At 41.5% G+C, this 16,189-nt stretch overlaps 1 protein-coding gene across 1 annotated transcript in view; it reads left to right on the top strand.

Moving 5' to 3' along the window:
• Nucleotides 1–293: 293 nt before the first annotated feature.
• KIF23 (kinesin family member 23) overlaps nucleotides 294–16,189 on the top strand; it is a gene marked incomplete at its 3' end in the record, with an annotated part of 29,690 nt that continues 13,794 nt past the window's right edge. The window contains exons 1-9 of the mRNA XM_079912276.1: nucleotides 294–324; nucleotides 2,320–2,389; nucleotides 3,462–3,590; nucleotides 8,366–8,471; nucleotides 11,911–12,047; nucleotides 12,257–12,366; nucleotides 12,761–12,931; nucleotides 15,731–15,843; nucleotides 15,996–16,117. Of these exons, the coding sequence (XP_079768402.1) occupies nucleotides 314–324; nucleotides 2,320–2,389; nucleotides 3,462–3,590; nucleotides 8,366–8,471; nucleotides 11,911–12,047; nucleotides 12,257–12,366; nucleotides 12,761–12,931; nucleotides 15,731–15,843; nucleotides 15,996–16,117 (969 nt within the window). The 5' untranslated portion in view covers nucleotides 294–313. The remainder of the gene's footprint in view (nucleotides 325–2,319; nucleotides 2,390–3,461; nucleotides 3,591–8,365; nucleotides 8,472–11,910; nucleotides 12,048–12,256; nucleotides 12,367–12,760; nucleotides 12,932–15,730; nucleotides 15,844–15,995; nucleotides 16,118–16,189) is intronic.

Raw genomic sequence — 16,189 nt, 5'->3', positions numbered from 1 at the left:
CTTTGACCTTTCTGCGTCGGTCGCCTAGGAGACGAGCGCCTCTCCGGGAGACACGCGCCTCTTCGGGAGACGCAGGCGCTTCCTGAGGCCACGCCCCTTTCCCGCAGGCGGGCGCTGATTGGCCCGTTTGAAATGCGCCGGGCGCGAGCTCACCTGGTCCCGGAGCTACTTCTCCAGGCTTTTCTGAGCGCCACGCCTGAGCTGCCGAGCCCCGGTGCCCGCGGCCGGTCCCTGCGGCCCGCCGTCCTCGCCAGCCCGCCCGACCGAGTCCGGCGTTCCGCTTGCACGTCTGGGCAGCGCGGAGCCTGCTGCCATGAAGCCAGCGTGAGTACCGGGCCGCGGAGCCGGGGCCGGCGTCTCCTGCCGCCGCGGCCGGCGTCTCCTGCCGCCGCAGCAGGCCCCGGGACACGCCGTCGGTACCGAGCCCCGCGTTTTCCGGGCCGCGGCCCGCAAAGTGGGAGGGACCCCCTATCAGGACCGCCCAGGGGGAGCCCGGGCGCGGAGACCCCGTCCGCGTCGACCCCGTCCGGCTCCTCGCCGCCCTCGCTTCACTCGGCCAGGAAATGTCGGCCCCAAGTTGGGAGGAGGGGGAAGTTTGGGCGGCAACCCCAGTTCGGGTTAGCCAGGTCGCCCTCCACCTGGCTCCGGGACCGCCGCCTCAACCCTTTCTTAAGTTTCCCTTTCCATCCCCTGCCGCCCGCACCCACGGGTTGCATTTTGCGGAGTTAGTGCGGGCCGGGGGTCGTCTCATGGGTGCGCCGAGTGTTGTGTCCTGGGGTTGGGGTTGGGTAGGTGGTCTCAGCCCCCGGAGAGCCCCATCCGAGCGCACTGCGTGATTTTCTTAGCCTAGCGCGGTAGCCTGAGGGCCGCGACCACCCCCAGGTGAAGGCCAGTTATTTTGCTCTGTTCTTGGGTCTCAGACAGCCCCGCCGCCGACACAAAAGCCGACGCCCACATTCCTCATGGAGTCGGTGACGTTTGCAGCTCAGCCTAATTCCTTGACTGCTGCTGGGTAACGAAATACTTGTGCAAAGAAGAGGGCTGCCTTTATAATTAGCACCATCACGTAGCTAGTCCTTTGCAAAGGCAACTTGTTTTCTTAAGAGGCTAAAGTCGAAATCGTTGGGGAAAAATGTTGAGTTTAAGTAAACCTACCGTAATATTTTGCACTTAAAACACGACTTTGCTTGTTTCATCTGGGAAGGGGTTGAAGAAGTATTTTAATAACCTAAAATCTAAGCCAGTAATTTCACTTAGTGTTAAATGTTTTTCTAGTCTATAGATAAATGGGGGAAAGGGGAGAGTGGCATGCTAGAGAAATGGTGAATAAAGCAAAATATCTTTTTCTACTGTCCCTACTTAAGAGAGCACGAAATTGCAGTTTGGGGACCACATTTTGTTTGAGGACAAAGGATGATAGTTTTGAGAATTCAGTAATCCCTTGTTGCTTGAAAGTAAAGACAAATCTTGATGAAAGAATGGATTCCTCCATCTGCATTTTTATAATTTATTGAAGTTAATCACTTGTCAGTCTGCCTTGGCAGTGGGCTGTAGGCACGGCGTGTGTGCTTATGTACCTACGTAAATGACTTTCGAGATAAGTGTGGTCAACTGTGTAGATTTTTCAAATTTGTAGTGTCTGTGAAATTGTTGCTCAAGAGAATAAGCTATTTTACATACAGAACTATAAATAGATATTAAAAAACAGAATCCAACTAGGTAAATTTTAAAGATCTTACCGGCTTTTTTCAATGATTCATGAATCAGGCAGCATCCTATCTAGCACACAGAAAGGTGCTCCTAAGAGCTGTACAGAATGGAAGTTTTTTTATAGGCAGAGGGGGATGGAACAAGGGAATTATACTAGCAATGAGTGGATTGTCTGTGGCAAGGTGAACATCATTTAGTGGATGGCAGGGGTCTATCGGGCAGATTACCTCACTAGCGCTGACCAGGTGATTCCAGATTGACTGGTTTAAGATTCTACTCCTGGGAGAGGTTGGAACTATAAGTTAGGTAAGAAGACTCAGTTTGGTGATGTGGGGCTTAGCACAGGTGACCCCATTTGGGGCCTGTTATCTCTATTTTTTAGTAGCAAAAATGTCTCCTAAGCCAAATTTTAATTACTTTTGGGTTATCCATGCCACAAACACTCTTCTACTGAGGAAATTTATTCTTATTCATGTTATTTGGGATATAGTGTTGTGGAACTGCTAAAGAATAATTTTATAAACCCTAGGAAGGTCATCTCTGTATGAATTACAGGTGAAGTTTTTATACGTTAGTGTTGAACTGAAATGTTTTTGTATCTATGACCAGGAGAACTAAGACACCCAGGAAACCACCAGTGAAAAAAGGATCCCAAACGAGTCTTAAAGACCCCGTTGGGGTAAGGTCTCCCTGTGAATTTGTGTGTGTCTTCTTTCTTCAGTCCTTTTATGTCTTATGCTTGGAAGGGATGGAGACATGGAAGTGGAGTCAAAGAGCATTTAGCTGAAAGGAAAAGTTACTTAGGCTGGTTCCAGCTTTGAAACTTTGTTTCTGTGTAGGATACATTAGCCCAGTAAAATGAAGTGTTTGGTTTTCAGTTGCATACTTCCTATAACTAATTATATTTGAAAAGTTAGATAATGAAAAAATATTCTTCAACTATCTTGGAGAATTCTTCATGCAGGCTTGGGAACTTGCTTTTAAAAGCAAATGGCAAATAAAAGAAAGGTGGTTTGCTCTGGGGTTTTTAAATCTTCCCTTCATCGGCACTGGAATGTATCTCTTGATTTGAGTTGTGGGAACCAGGTGCTTTGCATATAGTGCTGAACGGTTTTTCCCCAACCCTATCACTGATTAAGGAGACCATATTTCGGGCTTCCCTGGTGGCACAGTGGTTAAGAATCCGCCTGCCAATGCGGGGGACACGGGTTCGAGCCCCGGTCTGGGAAGATCCCACATGATGCGGAGCAACTAAGCCTGTGTGGCACAACTACTGAAGCCCGCACACCTAGAGCCCATGCTCGGCAACAAGAGAAGCCACTGCAGTGAGAAGCCCGTGCACCACAACGAAGAGTAGCCCCTGCTTGCTGCAACTAGAGCAAGCCTGCGCCGCAGCGAAAAATTAAATAAATAAAATTAAATTTAAAAAAAAGACCATATTTCAGATCGCGCACCTTAGTGTATTAAGTGTTAAGCTGGCAAGTTTTAATTGACATCCAATTCCAGACAATCCTAACAGCTTTTCAAATAATTCTCATTGTTTTGATATCATGTGCATTTAAAATTCATATCTAAAATATCTGTTTGCATTTGACAATTAGCAAATTGGGTAGCAGGGTAGCAGATCTTGGCTTTCACAGCTCTAAGTATATATACTTAAGTTTAGAGACCAAATGTTTGAATGAATGAATGAATGAAAAGTCAGGTAAAACGTCAACCTTTGTTCTTTAAGCACCTTCGTGTATTTTCAGGTGTACTGCAGGGTACGCCCACTGAGCCTCCCAGAGCAAGAGTGTTGCATAGAGGTGATCAGTAATACAACAGTTCAACTTCATCCTCCTGAGGGTTATAGGCTCAACCGAAATGGAGACTATAAGGAGGTAATTCCTATTGGAAGCAGCTGTTTTTAATTGATAGGTTCTTTCCTAAATGACTTTTCCATGTTTTCCATTTAACAACATTCATGTGTTTCCACTTTATTGAAAGACTTATTTACTTCACTCTAACCACCATATCAAAAGTGTCTTTAATTTCTGGGCTATACAGACACACCTTTGGTATACTGGAGTTAGAAGATTGCTTTTAGATGATTAATTTCTTGTATTGGATAGTTATTGCTTTTTAGAGCATATATTAGGAATAGTTTAATGTGGAATGATATCTGATTGTGCTAGGCAGTTACATGTATATATATAGTTTCATGTGTGGGATTGAAATAACATTTAATAGGCATTGTATACTTGATGGGTTTTGTTTTTGGTTTTTTTTGCGGTATGTGGGCTTCTCACTGTTGTGGCTTCTCCTGTTGCGGAGCACAGGCTCCGGACGCGCAGGCTCAGCGGCCATGGCTCCCGGGCCTAGCCGCTCCGTGGTATGTGGGATCTTCCCGGACCGGGGCACGAACCCGCGTCCCCTGCCTTGGCAGGCAGACTCTCAACCACTGCGCCACCAGGGAAGCCCCGGCATTGTATACTTGTATCGCTCTCTTATGAAGTGTTTTTATTTTTAGTAAAATGTTAAACAGAGTTCAGTTCGACAAACATGTGCTAAGCTGGAGCATAGAAGGAGACTTTAAAAACTGAGTAAGACACGGTGCTTGCCTTTATGGAGCTTACAACTTAGTTGGGAGCACAGATGCTAAGCAAGTGACCCTCATTGGTAAGACAGAGGTATGTTTAAAGAAATGGACTCTGGGAATGCAGAAAAAAGTATTAATTCAGGGTGTCATCTCTTCTTTCAAGCTGCCTTCACTCTTTCGTGTACGCTACTCGAGGGAGATTGCTAGTCAAAAGCCCACCAGCGGCCTCTTTGCTGCTAGATGTGATGGACACCTCTTTGTCTTCATTATGATCTATTTCTCAGCAGCACTGTCCTGTCTTCCGCTCCAATTCTCCATGTTCTGTCTTTCACTGGCCACTGTCTGCAGGCTTTGCCTCCTTTTCCAACCTCTAAATACCAGGTTGGGCTATACTCAGGGCTCTCTTCCCTATCTATACTTTTCCATGGCTTTACATGTTGATGATATGGTAATAATTTTGGAATTTTTATCTCCAGACTAAATCTTTTCTCTAACTCTCAACTTGAACATCCACTGCTTGGATGTCACACAGGCATGTCCAAAAGAACTCTTGAGTTTTTTCCCCTCTAGATCACTTCCTCCCTTGTTTTTTCTTGTCAATAAATAGCACCTCCACCATCTATTTGCTCAAACCAGACACCCTGTCCCTACCTTTCTCTTGTCCCCCCTCATATCCCATTCATTAGTAGATCCTTTCAGTTCTGCTCCAGTGTGTATCTGGAAACTGTCCTTTCAGTTCTATCTCCACTGCCACTACCCTCGTCTGAGGCCTGTTATTAATTACGGAGACAAGTGCTTCTCAAACTGTGGTGAAGAAGCAGCTTTTTTATTTTCAGTGCATGGTGACTGATACTTTTGTGCAGCTTTGCCACAAGAAACTGTTAGACAACTGTTAGGCAAAGTTAGGCAGCAGAGGACTGGTTTATAATCTGTTCAGAGATAAGCCCCACTGATCACATGCTGGGATGTTGCAGCTGTGTGAAATGGCTACAGAGGTTCTAAGCATTTACCCTCCATCTCTGTAATTACCTCCCCCTGGACTGGAGACAGACAGCTCTCAGAGGGGCATTGGCCTGCCTGCTGACGACACTTTGAGTAACATTAACAAGATTATGCTGAAGCCAGCTGGACCACCTGCTTCCACTCTGAATCTTCTCTAATCCATTGCCACAGAGCAGCCAGTCATCTTTTAAAGCAGAAATCAGACCTCACATTTTCCTTTTTCTTTTTTTAACTGAAGTACCATTAATTTACAATGCTGTATTAGCTTCTGGTATACAGCAAAGTGATTCAGTTATACATATATGTATATATTCTTTTTCATATTCTTTTCCATTATGGTTTACTACAAGATATTGAATACACTTGCCTGTGTTATACAGTAGGATGTTGTTTATCTATTTTATGTATAGTAGTTTGTATCTGCTAATCCCAATCCTAATTTATGCCCCCCCTTCCGGTCACCATTTTCCTGTTTAAAACCTTCTAAGGAGTAAAGTTTTTAAATGGTCACAATCCTGCTTAATCTTCCTGCTATCTCTCTCTCCACCTCACCTCTTAGTACTCATACAATCCTAAATTGCTTCGATAAACCAGAATCTTGCCTCAGGGCTTTTCCCTTAGCTCTTAGCGGGATGGCTCCTCATCCTTAGGTTTTAGCTTAAATCACTTCCTGCGAGAGTGTGTCCAGATTACCCCCATAAGCAGTAGCACCCCTCCCACTTCTCTCGTGGTCTGTACTCTCTATACTTCCTTGACAGCACTTACCCCAACCTATAGATTTATTTACTTGTTTATTGTCTCTCCCCTGATGTAATATACACGTCTAGGGGATATGTAACTTATCTGTCCTGTTTGCCAAACACTCAGTAGATACGGATTAAGCATGAAGGAATGGTCTGGGAAGGCTTCATGGAGGAGTAGGCCTTTGAGAATGTAAAATAGTTGAGAACTGACTTATTGAATTTTACTTCTTTATTAGAGTTAATTTCATGTATGTGTAAATAGTACTAAAAGTTTGGTGGGGATTAAAAGTTCTCAGTGCTTTTTGACAGAAGGCAACACTGGATAATGGAAGAAGTGTTGGAATGGAAACGGCTTTGACACTAATTAGCTTCATGAGCTTGGGCAAGTTCCTTCTTGCCTCAGTTTTCTTCACCTGGAAGAGGGTGGGGATTGTTCATGAGGACTTGGAGGTCATTGACCTGTCAGCACTAACCTGTATGTATCTTTTCAGTTCTAAGATTCTTTGTTCTTTCTGTGAACTCTAAAGCTATTTTGCAGGATTGGAATAAAAACTTCTACAAAGGTGAGAGTTAGCTTAGCTGAAGTAGGTGTGTGATCTTTAACAAGTTATAAAATGAGCCATAATAATTGATAGTACCTACATCAGAGGTTGTAAAAATGATGATTCACTAATATGCTAAGGCAGTGCTTGGGACATGGTTAGTGTTAAGTGCAAGTTGTTGTTATGATGGTGATGATGTATTTGAGTCCTAATCTATACGTGTCTCCTTTTGGGGGACAAAACTGCTAATTTTAAAAACATAAGGGTCATAATATTGATATGTGAGCAGGTTGAATTTAAGATAAAACGTTATAAAACAGGGAAAAGGGGCCACTGACAAAGGCTATAATCCATAATAAATTCTAGTGAATACTCATGCACCAAATAATAGCATTGACATTCATGGAGCAAAAATTGCCAGAAATTCAGGAAGCCTACAGGAACAATTGCAATGTCTACAAACTAATAAAGCGAGAAAATAACAAAAATAGAAAGAATAGAACTCCAGTCCCTGGATAATTAGGGCATTTTAATTTACCTTGAAATATATACCCTAGTCCCCAGTCTTATTTTCCAAGTAGGAGTTTGGTAATATTTCTGATAATATAGATATGCTTTATAATAATAGTCATATTTTGAAAGATTTGATAATTGAAGTATTATTTCTTTTTTAAAGGTCACAGTTTATTTAAAATTTATTTCATAGAAGAACTCAGATGAGGGACTTCTCTGGTGATCCAGTGGTTGAGACTCCATGCTTCCACTCCGGTGCACCAGGGTTATATCCCTGGTCAGGGAACTAGTATCCTGCATGCCTTGTGGCACAGCCAAGAACAAACAAACAAACAAAACTCAGATGAGATTATATTGACAGTTATTTTCTAGTTTAAAAAAAGCAGTACAGGGCTTCCGTGGTGGCGCAGTGGTTGAGGGTCAGCCTGCCGATGCAGGGGACACGGGTTCGTGCCCCGGTCCGGGAAGATCCCACATGCCGCGGAGCGGCTGGGCCCGTGAGCCATGGCCGCTGAGCCTGCGCGTCCGGAGCCTGTGCTCCGCAACGGGAGAAGCCACAACAGTGAGAGGCCCGCGTACCGCAAAAAAAAAAAAAAAAAAAGGCAGCACAGGGCTTCCCTGGTGGCGCAGTGGTTGAGAGTCCGCCTAACGATGCAGGGGATACGGGTTCGTGCTCCAGTCCGGGAGGATCCCACATGCTTGCGTAGCGGCTGGGCCCGTGAGCCATGGCTGCTGAGCCTGTGCGTCCGGAGCCTGTGCTCCGCAACAGGAGAGGCCACAACAGTGAGAGGCCCACGTACCACAAAAAAAAAAAAAAAAAAAAAAGGGCAGTACATCAAAACTCTTGGTTTTATACTGCTATGCCATTTTAAATGACACCTTTATAAAGAAAAATAGATAGCAGTAAAATAGTATATGAAGTAATGCTTGAGGATTTTCACAAGTCTATAACTGAATCGTTGTAATACCTTTTGAACTCCTTTGTCACTTAATTAAAACAAAATCAGCCTTAGTCTATGAGGCATTAGTAGACAAGACTTTTCTGCAGTCTCTTCAGTAGTTATAACTAAATATTTACCAGTTTAAAATTGGTATAATTTAAGTATGTCATGAATTTTTTTAAAGATTCCAAGTTTAAAGACTATTGGTATTTTTTTTTCATGTCTAGATCTAATTGTTCATAAGGAAACATCTGAATATGTTTAAACAGATATATTTCTAGCCTAGCTATAGTGGAATTCCGTTTATGTGCTTTTTATTTTTTTTCTTCTCCACAGACTCAGTATTCATTTAAACAAGTATTTGGCACTCATACCACCCAAAAGGAGCTCTTTGATGTTGTGGCTAATCCCTTGGTAGATGACCTCATTCACGGCAAAAATGGTATGATTCTTGGAGTTTTGTTGAATTTTTCTTTTTCTCCCTCTCTGATAAAACTTTTTTGATGCTTAGATACTTGGTTTATGTTCAGCCTTGAACCCATTTAATTTGCCAGAGTAGTGTTAAACCTGCTTTTTTGAGCAGTTATTTTAATTTTTTTAATTTGCTTATTTTTTCAAATTTAATTTTTATTTTGCATTGGAGTATAGTTGATTTACAGTGTTGTGTTAGTTTCAGGTATACAGCTAAGTGACTCAGTTATATATATATCCATTCTTTTTCAGATTCTTTTCCCATATAGGTTATTACAGAATATTGAGTAGATTTCCCTGTGCTATACAGTAGGTCCTTGTTGATTATCTATTTTAAATATAGTAGTGTGTATATGTCAATCCCAAACTCCCAATTTATCCCTCCCCTTTGGTAACCATAAGTTTGTTTTAGTCTGTGAGACTGTTTTGTAAATAAGTTCATTTGTATCATTTTTTAAGTTTTTACATTCTGCATATAAGCAATATCATATGATACTTGTCTTTTTCTGTCTGACTTATTTCACTTAGTATGATAATCTCCAGGTCCATCCATGTTACTGCAAATGGCATTATTTCATTCTTTTTAATGGCTGAGTAATATTCCATTTTATATATGTATCACATCTTCTTTATCCATTTACCTGTCAATGGACATTTAGGTTGTTTCCATGTCTTGGCTATTATAAACAGCGCTGCAATGAACATTGGGGTGCATGTATCCTTTTGAACCATGGTATTCTCTGGATATATGTCCAGGCCTGGGATTGCTGCATTCTATGGTAGCTCTATTTTTAGTTTTTTAAGGAACCTCCATACTGTTCTCCATAGTGGCTATACCAATTTACATTCCCACCAACAGGGTAGGAGGGTTCCCTTTTCTCCACACCCTCTCCAGCATTTGTTATTTGTAGACTTTTTGATCATGGCAATTCTGACTTGTGTGAAGCGATATCTCATTGTAGTTTTGATTTGTATTTCTCTAATACTAAGCAATGTTGATCATCTTTTCATGTGCCTCTTGGCCATCTGTATGTCTTCTTTGGAGAAATGTCTGTTTAGGTCTTCTGCCCATTTTTTGATTGGTTTTTTTTGTGTGTGTGTGATGCTGCATGAGCTGTTTGTATATTTTGGAAATTAATCCCTTGTCGGTCGCATCATTTGCAAATATTTTCTGCCATTCTGTGGGTTGTCTTTTCATTTTGATTATGGTTTCCTTTTCTATGCAAAAGCTTTACAGTATAATTAGGTCCCATTTGTTTACTTTTGTTTTGGTGGTGAGAGTGGGCATCCTTGTCTTTTTCCATATTTTAGTGGGAAGTCTTTCAGCTTTTCACCATTGAATATTATATTGGTTGTGGGTTTGTCATAAATAGCTTTTATGTTGAGATATGTTCCCTCTCTATCCAGTTTCATAAAGGTTTTTATCATGAGTGAATGTTGAATTTTGTCAAATGCTTTTTCTGCATCTATTGATGATCACGAGGTTTTTTTCCTTCTGTTGATGTGGTGTATCTCATTTAGTGATTTATGTATGTTGGCTCAATCTTGGAACCCTGGGATGAATCCAGTGTGGTCATGGTGTGTGACCTTTTTTATGTGTTGTTGGATTCGGTTTGCTAGTATTTTTTTTTTTTTTTTTTTTTTTTTTTTGTGGTACGTGGGCCTCTCACTGCTGAGACCTCTCCCGTTGCGGAGCACAGGCTCCGGACGCGCAGGGTCAGCGGCCATGGCTCACGGGCCCAGCCGCTTCGCGGCATGTGGGATCCTCCCAACCGGGGAACGAACCCGTGTCCCCTGCATCGACAGGCAGACTCTCAACCACTGCGCCACCAGGGAAGCCCTCGGTTTGCTAGTATTTTGTTGAGAATTTTTGTGTCTATATTTATCAAAGATACTGGCCTGTAATTTTTTCTGTGTTACCCTTGTCAAGTTTTGGTATCAGGGTGATAGTGGCCTTGTAGAATGAATTTGGGAGTGTTCCTTCCTCTGCAATTTTTTGGAATAGTTTCAGAAGGATAGGTGTTAACTCTTCTCTAAATGTGTGATAGAATTTGCCTGTGAAGCCATCTGGTCCTGGACTTTTGTTGGCTGGGAGGTTTTTTTTTTTGCGGTATGTGGGCCTCTCACTGTTGCGGCCTCTCCCGTTGCGGAGCACAGGCTCCGGACACGCAGGCTCAGTGGCCAGGGCTCACGGGCCCAGCCGCTCTGCGGCATGTGGGATCTTCCCAGACTGGGGCATGAACCCGTGTCCCCTGCATCGTCAGGTGGACTTCTCAACCACTGCGCCACCAGGGAAGCCCTGCTGGGAGGTTTTAATCACAGTTTCAGTTTCAGTACTTATGATCGGTCCTTTCATATTTTCTATTTCTTCCTGGTTGAGTCTTGGGAGCTTGTACCTTTCTAAGAATTTGTCCGTTTCTTCTAGGTTATCCATTTTATTGGCATACACTTGCTTGTAGTAGTCTCTTACGATCCCTTGTATTTCTGTGATGTCTGTTGTAACTTCTCTGTTTTCACTTCTGATTTTCTTGATTTGAGCCCTCCCTTTTTTTTCTTGATGTGTCTGGCTAAAGATTTATCAGTCTTGTTTACCTTTTCAAAGAACCAGCTTTTAGTTTCATTGCTCTTTTCTGTTGTTTTCTTCATCTCTATTTCATTTATTTCTGCTCCGATCTTTATGATTTCTTTCCTTCTACTCACTTTGGGTTTTGTTTATTCTTTTTTCTTTAGTTGCTTTAGGTGTAAGGTTAAGTTGAGATTTTTCTTGTTTCCTGAGGTAAGATTTTAATTGCTATAAACTTCCCCGCTAGAACTGCTTTTCCTGCATCACATAGGTTTTTGATTGTCATGTTTTTGTTGTCATTTGTCTCTAGGTATTTTTTTATTTCTTCAGTGATCCATTGGTTGTTTAGTAACATATTGTTTAGCTTCCACTTATTTGGGTTTTTTTGACAGTTTTTCTTCTTGTGATTTCAAATCTCTTAGTGTTGTGGTCAGAAAAGATGTTTGATATGATTTCAGTTTTCTTAAATTTACTGAGGCTTGTTTTGTTGTCCAGCATGTTGTCAGTCCTGGAGAATGTTCCATGTGCACCTGAGAAGAATGTGTATTCTGCTTTTGGATGGAATGTTTTATAAATATCAATTAAGTCCATCTGGCTTAATGTGTCATTTATGGCCCGTGTTTCGTTATTGATTTTCTGTCTGGATGATCTGTCCATTGATGTAAGTGGGCGTTAAAGTCTCCCTATTGTGTTACTGTTGATTTCTCCTTTCATGGCTGTTAGCATTTGCCTTATATATTGAGGTGTTGAGCAGTTAATTTTAAGTGTTTTCTAATACAAAAATTATATGTGGAGGACTTTTAAGATATAGCCAATTAATATATAACTGTGACTTGTTACATTGTAGGTCTCCTTTTTACATATGGTGTGACGGGAAGTGGAAAAACTCACACTATGACTGGTTCTCCAGGGGAAGGAGGACTGCTTCCTCGCTGTTTGGACATGCTCTTTAACAGTATAGGGTCGTTTCAAGCTAAACGATATGTAAGTTTAATTTTTTTTGTGTTATGACTCACTAGAGGGCATAGGTGCCAAAATACCTGTGAATACAGTAGTATTAAGGGAGAACTAAGGCATTGGATACCTTTTGAAACTTTAAATATGTTTAAATATTGTTTTTTATTTCTTAAGTATATTTCTTACTATTTAAGTCAAAGTCTAAAAATTATGGTCTGATTTTTGCCCCCTTTAAGGTTTTTAAATCTAATGATAGGAATAGTATGGATATACAGTGTGAAGTTGATGCTTTATTAGAACGGCAGAAAAGAGAAGCCACGCCCAATCCAAAGACACCCTCTAGCAAGTAAGTAATTAAATTTGTAACACTGGCCTCATGGGAACCCTGTCAAGTGCTTTCCTCAGGCATAGGGAATGGTGAACAGAAGTGGAGAAGTTGGTCTGACCATTGACTTCAGTGAGGTCAAAGTTGAGGGATGTTCTTAAGTAAGTTTATTTGCTCAGATGTTCTGTTTGGTTCTGAGCACACTGCCCTTGAATCACTGTTTAGGGAAGGTGCCACTCTTCGTGAGAAAGGGTGTAAAAGCCTGTGTTGTGTATCTGGGGAGATATGGGAGAACTGTTGGCCCAACCATGAGTATGAATGAAGTTGCTCTGTGCATCCCTGCTTGTAATGGAGGTCATTTATTTACTCACAGTGCGTAAGATGAGACTTTGGGGCTTTTTCTTTCTTTTTTCAGACGACAAGTAGATCCAGAGTTTGCAGATATGATAAATGTACAAGAATTTTGCAAAGCAGAAGAGGTTGATGAAGATAGTGTCTACGGTGTATTTGTCTCTTATATTGAAATATATAATAATTACATATATGACCTATTGGAAGAGGTGCCATTTGATCCCATAAAGCCTAAGTAAGTAGTGGAGAGAGTCCCTTAGCTGCTTAACCTTGGTGAAGTCACTTCACATCAGTGAGGTTTAGTTTCCTCAGCTATAAATGGGGATAAAGCTTACTTTTGTTTTCAAAATGAAATATAACTCGTATGTCATGCAGTTGGTGCTTGGTGAATAGTCCTGTATATTCACTAGATATGTAGCTGTATTAGGAAAACCACTGGGTTAAGGCATCTAAGGAGAATATTCAGCTTAGACTTTACTTTTGAAAAACTCTTGGCCCTGGGCTGTACTTTTTTTTTTTTAACATCTTTATTGGAGTATAATTGTTTTACACTGTTGTGTTAGTTTTTGCTGTATAACGAAGTGAATCAGCTATATGTATACATATGTCCCCATATCCCCTCCCTCTTGCGTCTCCTTCCCACCCTCCCTATTCCACCCCTCTAGGTGGTCACAAAGCACTGAGCTGATCTCCCGGCGCTATGCAGCTGCTTCCCACTATCTATTTTACATTTGGTAGTGTATATATGTCAGTGCAACTCTCTTACTTCATCCCATCTTACACTTCCCCCTCCCCATGTCCTCAAGTCCATTCTCTACGTCTGCGTCTTTATTCCTGCCCTGCCCCTAGGTTCTTCAGAACGATTTTTTTTTTTTTAGATTCCATATATATGTGTTAGCATACAGTATTTGTTTTTCTCTTTCTGACTTACTTCACTTTGTATGACAGACTCTATGTCCATTCACCTCACTACAAATAACTCAACTTCGTTTCTTTTTATGGTTGAGTAATATTCTACTGTATATATGTGGGCCCTGGGCTGTATTTTGACAAGGACTTTAATTGTATAAAGAAGTGTCCCTGTTGATGTGCCCTGGGGCTACCTTTAAGAACCTGACACTTAATGTTGGGAGTTTGTAGCCTCTAATCTGTGTTCTGGTGATCCCCACAGAAGGGAGCCTAAAGCTGTTGTCTGCACAACTAATAGTCACAGACCTTCCATCACTGACCAATAAGAAGTGACATCTGTATTGTCATTCCACCAGAGTTAAAAGACTATTACTTAGATTTCCTTGGGTCTTGCCCTGCTGAGACTGAAGAGCAATTACAGTCTGGCCTCACAAACTACATTTGTGCCAGAGCTGACTCTGGTATCTTGTTCCTTGATGGTTTTGTTCTTAAGCTAAATGCTTATCTTCAATGCTGTCTTTGTCAGGGCCTCTCAAGACAAATAATATGAAGACCTGTGTTGTATTACTTAACTTTTGTGTATATGACTCAGTGAATATTAGTGGAGGAACAGCTAGATTTGGAAAACCATTAGACTGAGAACAGGTGTCTGTATACCCACTTTTATTTATTTATTATTATTATTTTTTTTGCTGTACGTGGGCCTCTCAGTGTTGTGGCCTCTCCCGTTGCGGAGCACAGGCTCCAGACACTCAGGCTCAGCGGCCATGGCTTGCGGGCCCAGCCGCTCCGCGGCATGTGGGATCTTCCCAGACCGGGGCAAGAACCTGTGTCCCCTGCATCGGCAGGCGGACTCTCAACCACTGCGCCACCAGGGAAGCCCCCCCACTTTTATTTATATTAAACAATTTATAGACTAATTACTTTCCCATTTGTTTCAAAGTATCAGTTGTATGTACCCATTTTCCTAAACTTTTGTGATGTCATTCACTGCTACCAATCACTTTCATGTCTGCACATGTGCCAAGTTTCTGTTTGATTTGTTCCAAATGAGATTGTTTTCTAAGAAGCCTCTCTTGGTTTTGTTATGTAAGTGAAGACTGACAAATGTGACTATGCCTTGTAACCTTCGGGTAACTCCTTGAATGAACTCACAGGGTGCTTACTTGGCAGTGAATTCAGATTTTATTTGTTAGGGTGGTGATTAACCTGCTTTTTTGAGCTGGTTTAAGGTTTAGTTTTTAATACAATGAAGAAATATTAGAAGCAGAGGATTTTTAAGATACGACTCATCGTGACTGTCAGATACTCTGGACTGAACGTGTTGCTGTGACATGGCTGCTATAGAAACAGTAACTTCTACCTTATTCCTTTGGTAGGTGGAATAGTTGCAGCGCGCCCATGAGGAACACAGATTTTGTGTATGTGATGGTGCTCTTTTCTTAAGGAGAAGGGTGCAGTTATACTAGTGGTTGGCATCTGTGGTATGTTTGCATGTAGGTGGTTTTTCATTGGTACTGGGCCGGCTGCTACTTCTAAGCCCCTCCTTGGTCCCTGAGAAATCTGCCATTTGCTGAATAATGGTGGCTGGTAAATGTTTCTACCCCCACCATTCACAAGACTGAGGCCAAACAGGCAGCACCTTTCCCATCCTCATCCTACCTTAGACTAAAACTTGACCAGCCACTTTGAAAGGATTGCCACTCCTGGTATATACCAAACTCCTTCTGAATTTGTTTTTTGTTGACACTGAAGTCAGAACCAGCTCTATCTGTTGATCTTTTAAAATTAAGAAAATGCTAGATTTTGATGCTTAACCTGTGCATGTGATGGTGCTATACTACTACTTTGATCTCTAATTGTTTAGTAAGTGTTGTTTCATGTGCTTTGTTAGAACAAATTAGAGCAAAGCTTTTAAAACAAAATAGATTCCTGTTATCCTGTTATGTAACTAATCTTTTTACTATATATCCTTATTCTTATCCAAGTGTAATATGCTTCTGGAGTCTTGCTTAGGCTTATTCCCATTATAAGAATGGATGTCATGTTGCCTGACATTTTAGTCCTTAAGTTGCAATATCAGTATCTCATAATATAGGAAACTAATGTTTTTTCTTTCCCATAGACCTCCACAATCTAAGTTGCTTCGCGAAGATAAGAACCATAACATGTACGTTGCAGGATGTACAGAAGTAGAAGTGAAATCTACTGAGGAGGCTTTTGAAGTTTTCTGGAGAGGTTAGAAGCAGAGCTAGAATTACAGATATATACAGTGATAAATATAATCCTGAAAGCTGCTACTCTAATTTGACAATACTTTTTGGTTTGGTAGAAAGTATGTACACTGAAATGACTCAGAGATTTGATCAATGATTTCTCTGTCACTGTAGGCCAGAAAAAGCGACGAATTGCTAACACACATTTGAATCGTGAGTCCAGCCGTTCCCATAGCGTGTTCAACATTAAATTAGTTCAGGCTCCCTTGGATGCGGATGGAGACAATGTCTTACAGGTAAAGATTTAACGTGTGGAGTGTGTTCTTGTTCTGAATCCTTAATTTTGGGAATCAGAGGTAAATCATGGA

The sequence above is a fragment of the Stenella coeruleoalba genome (assembly GCF_951394435.1).
Source record: "Stenella coeruleoalba genome assembly, chromosome: 2".
Classification (NCBI taxonomy): domain Eukaryota; kingdom Metazoa; phylum Chordata; class Mammalia; order Artiodactyla; family Delphinidae; genus Stenella; species Stenella coeruleoalba.
The sequence above is the reverse complement of the archived record's forward strand: the minus strand, read 5'-3'. Positions and strand labels throughout refer to the sequence as shown.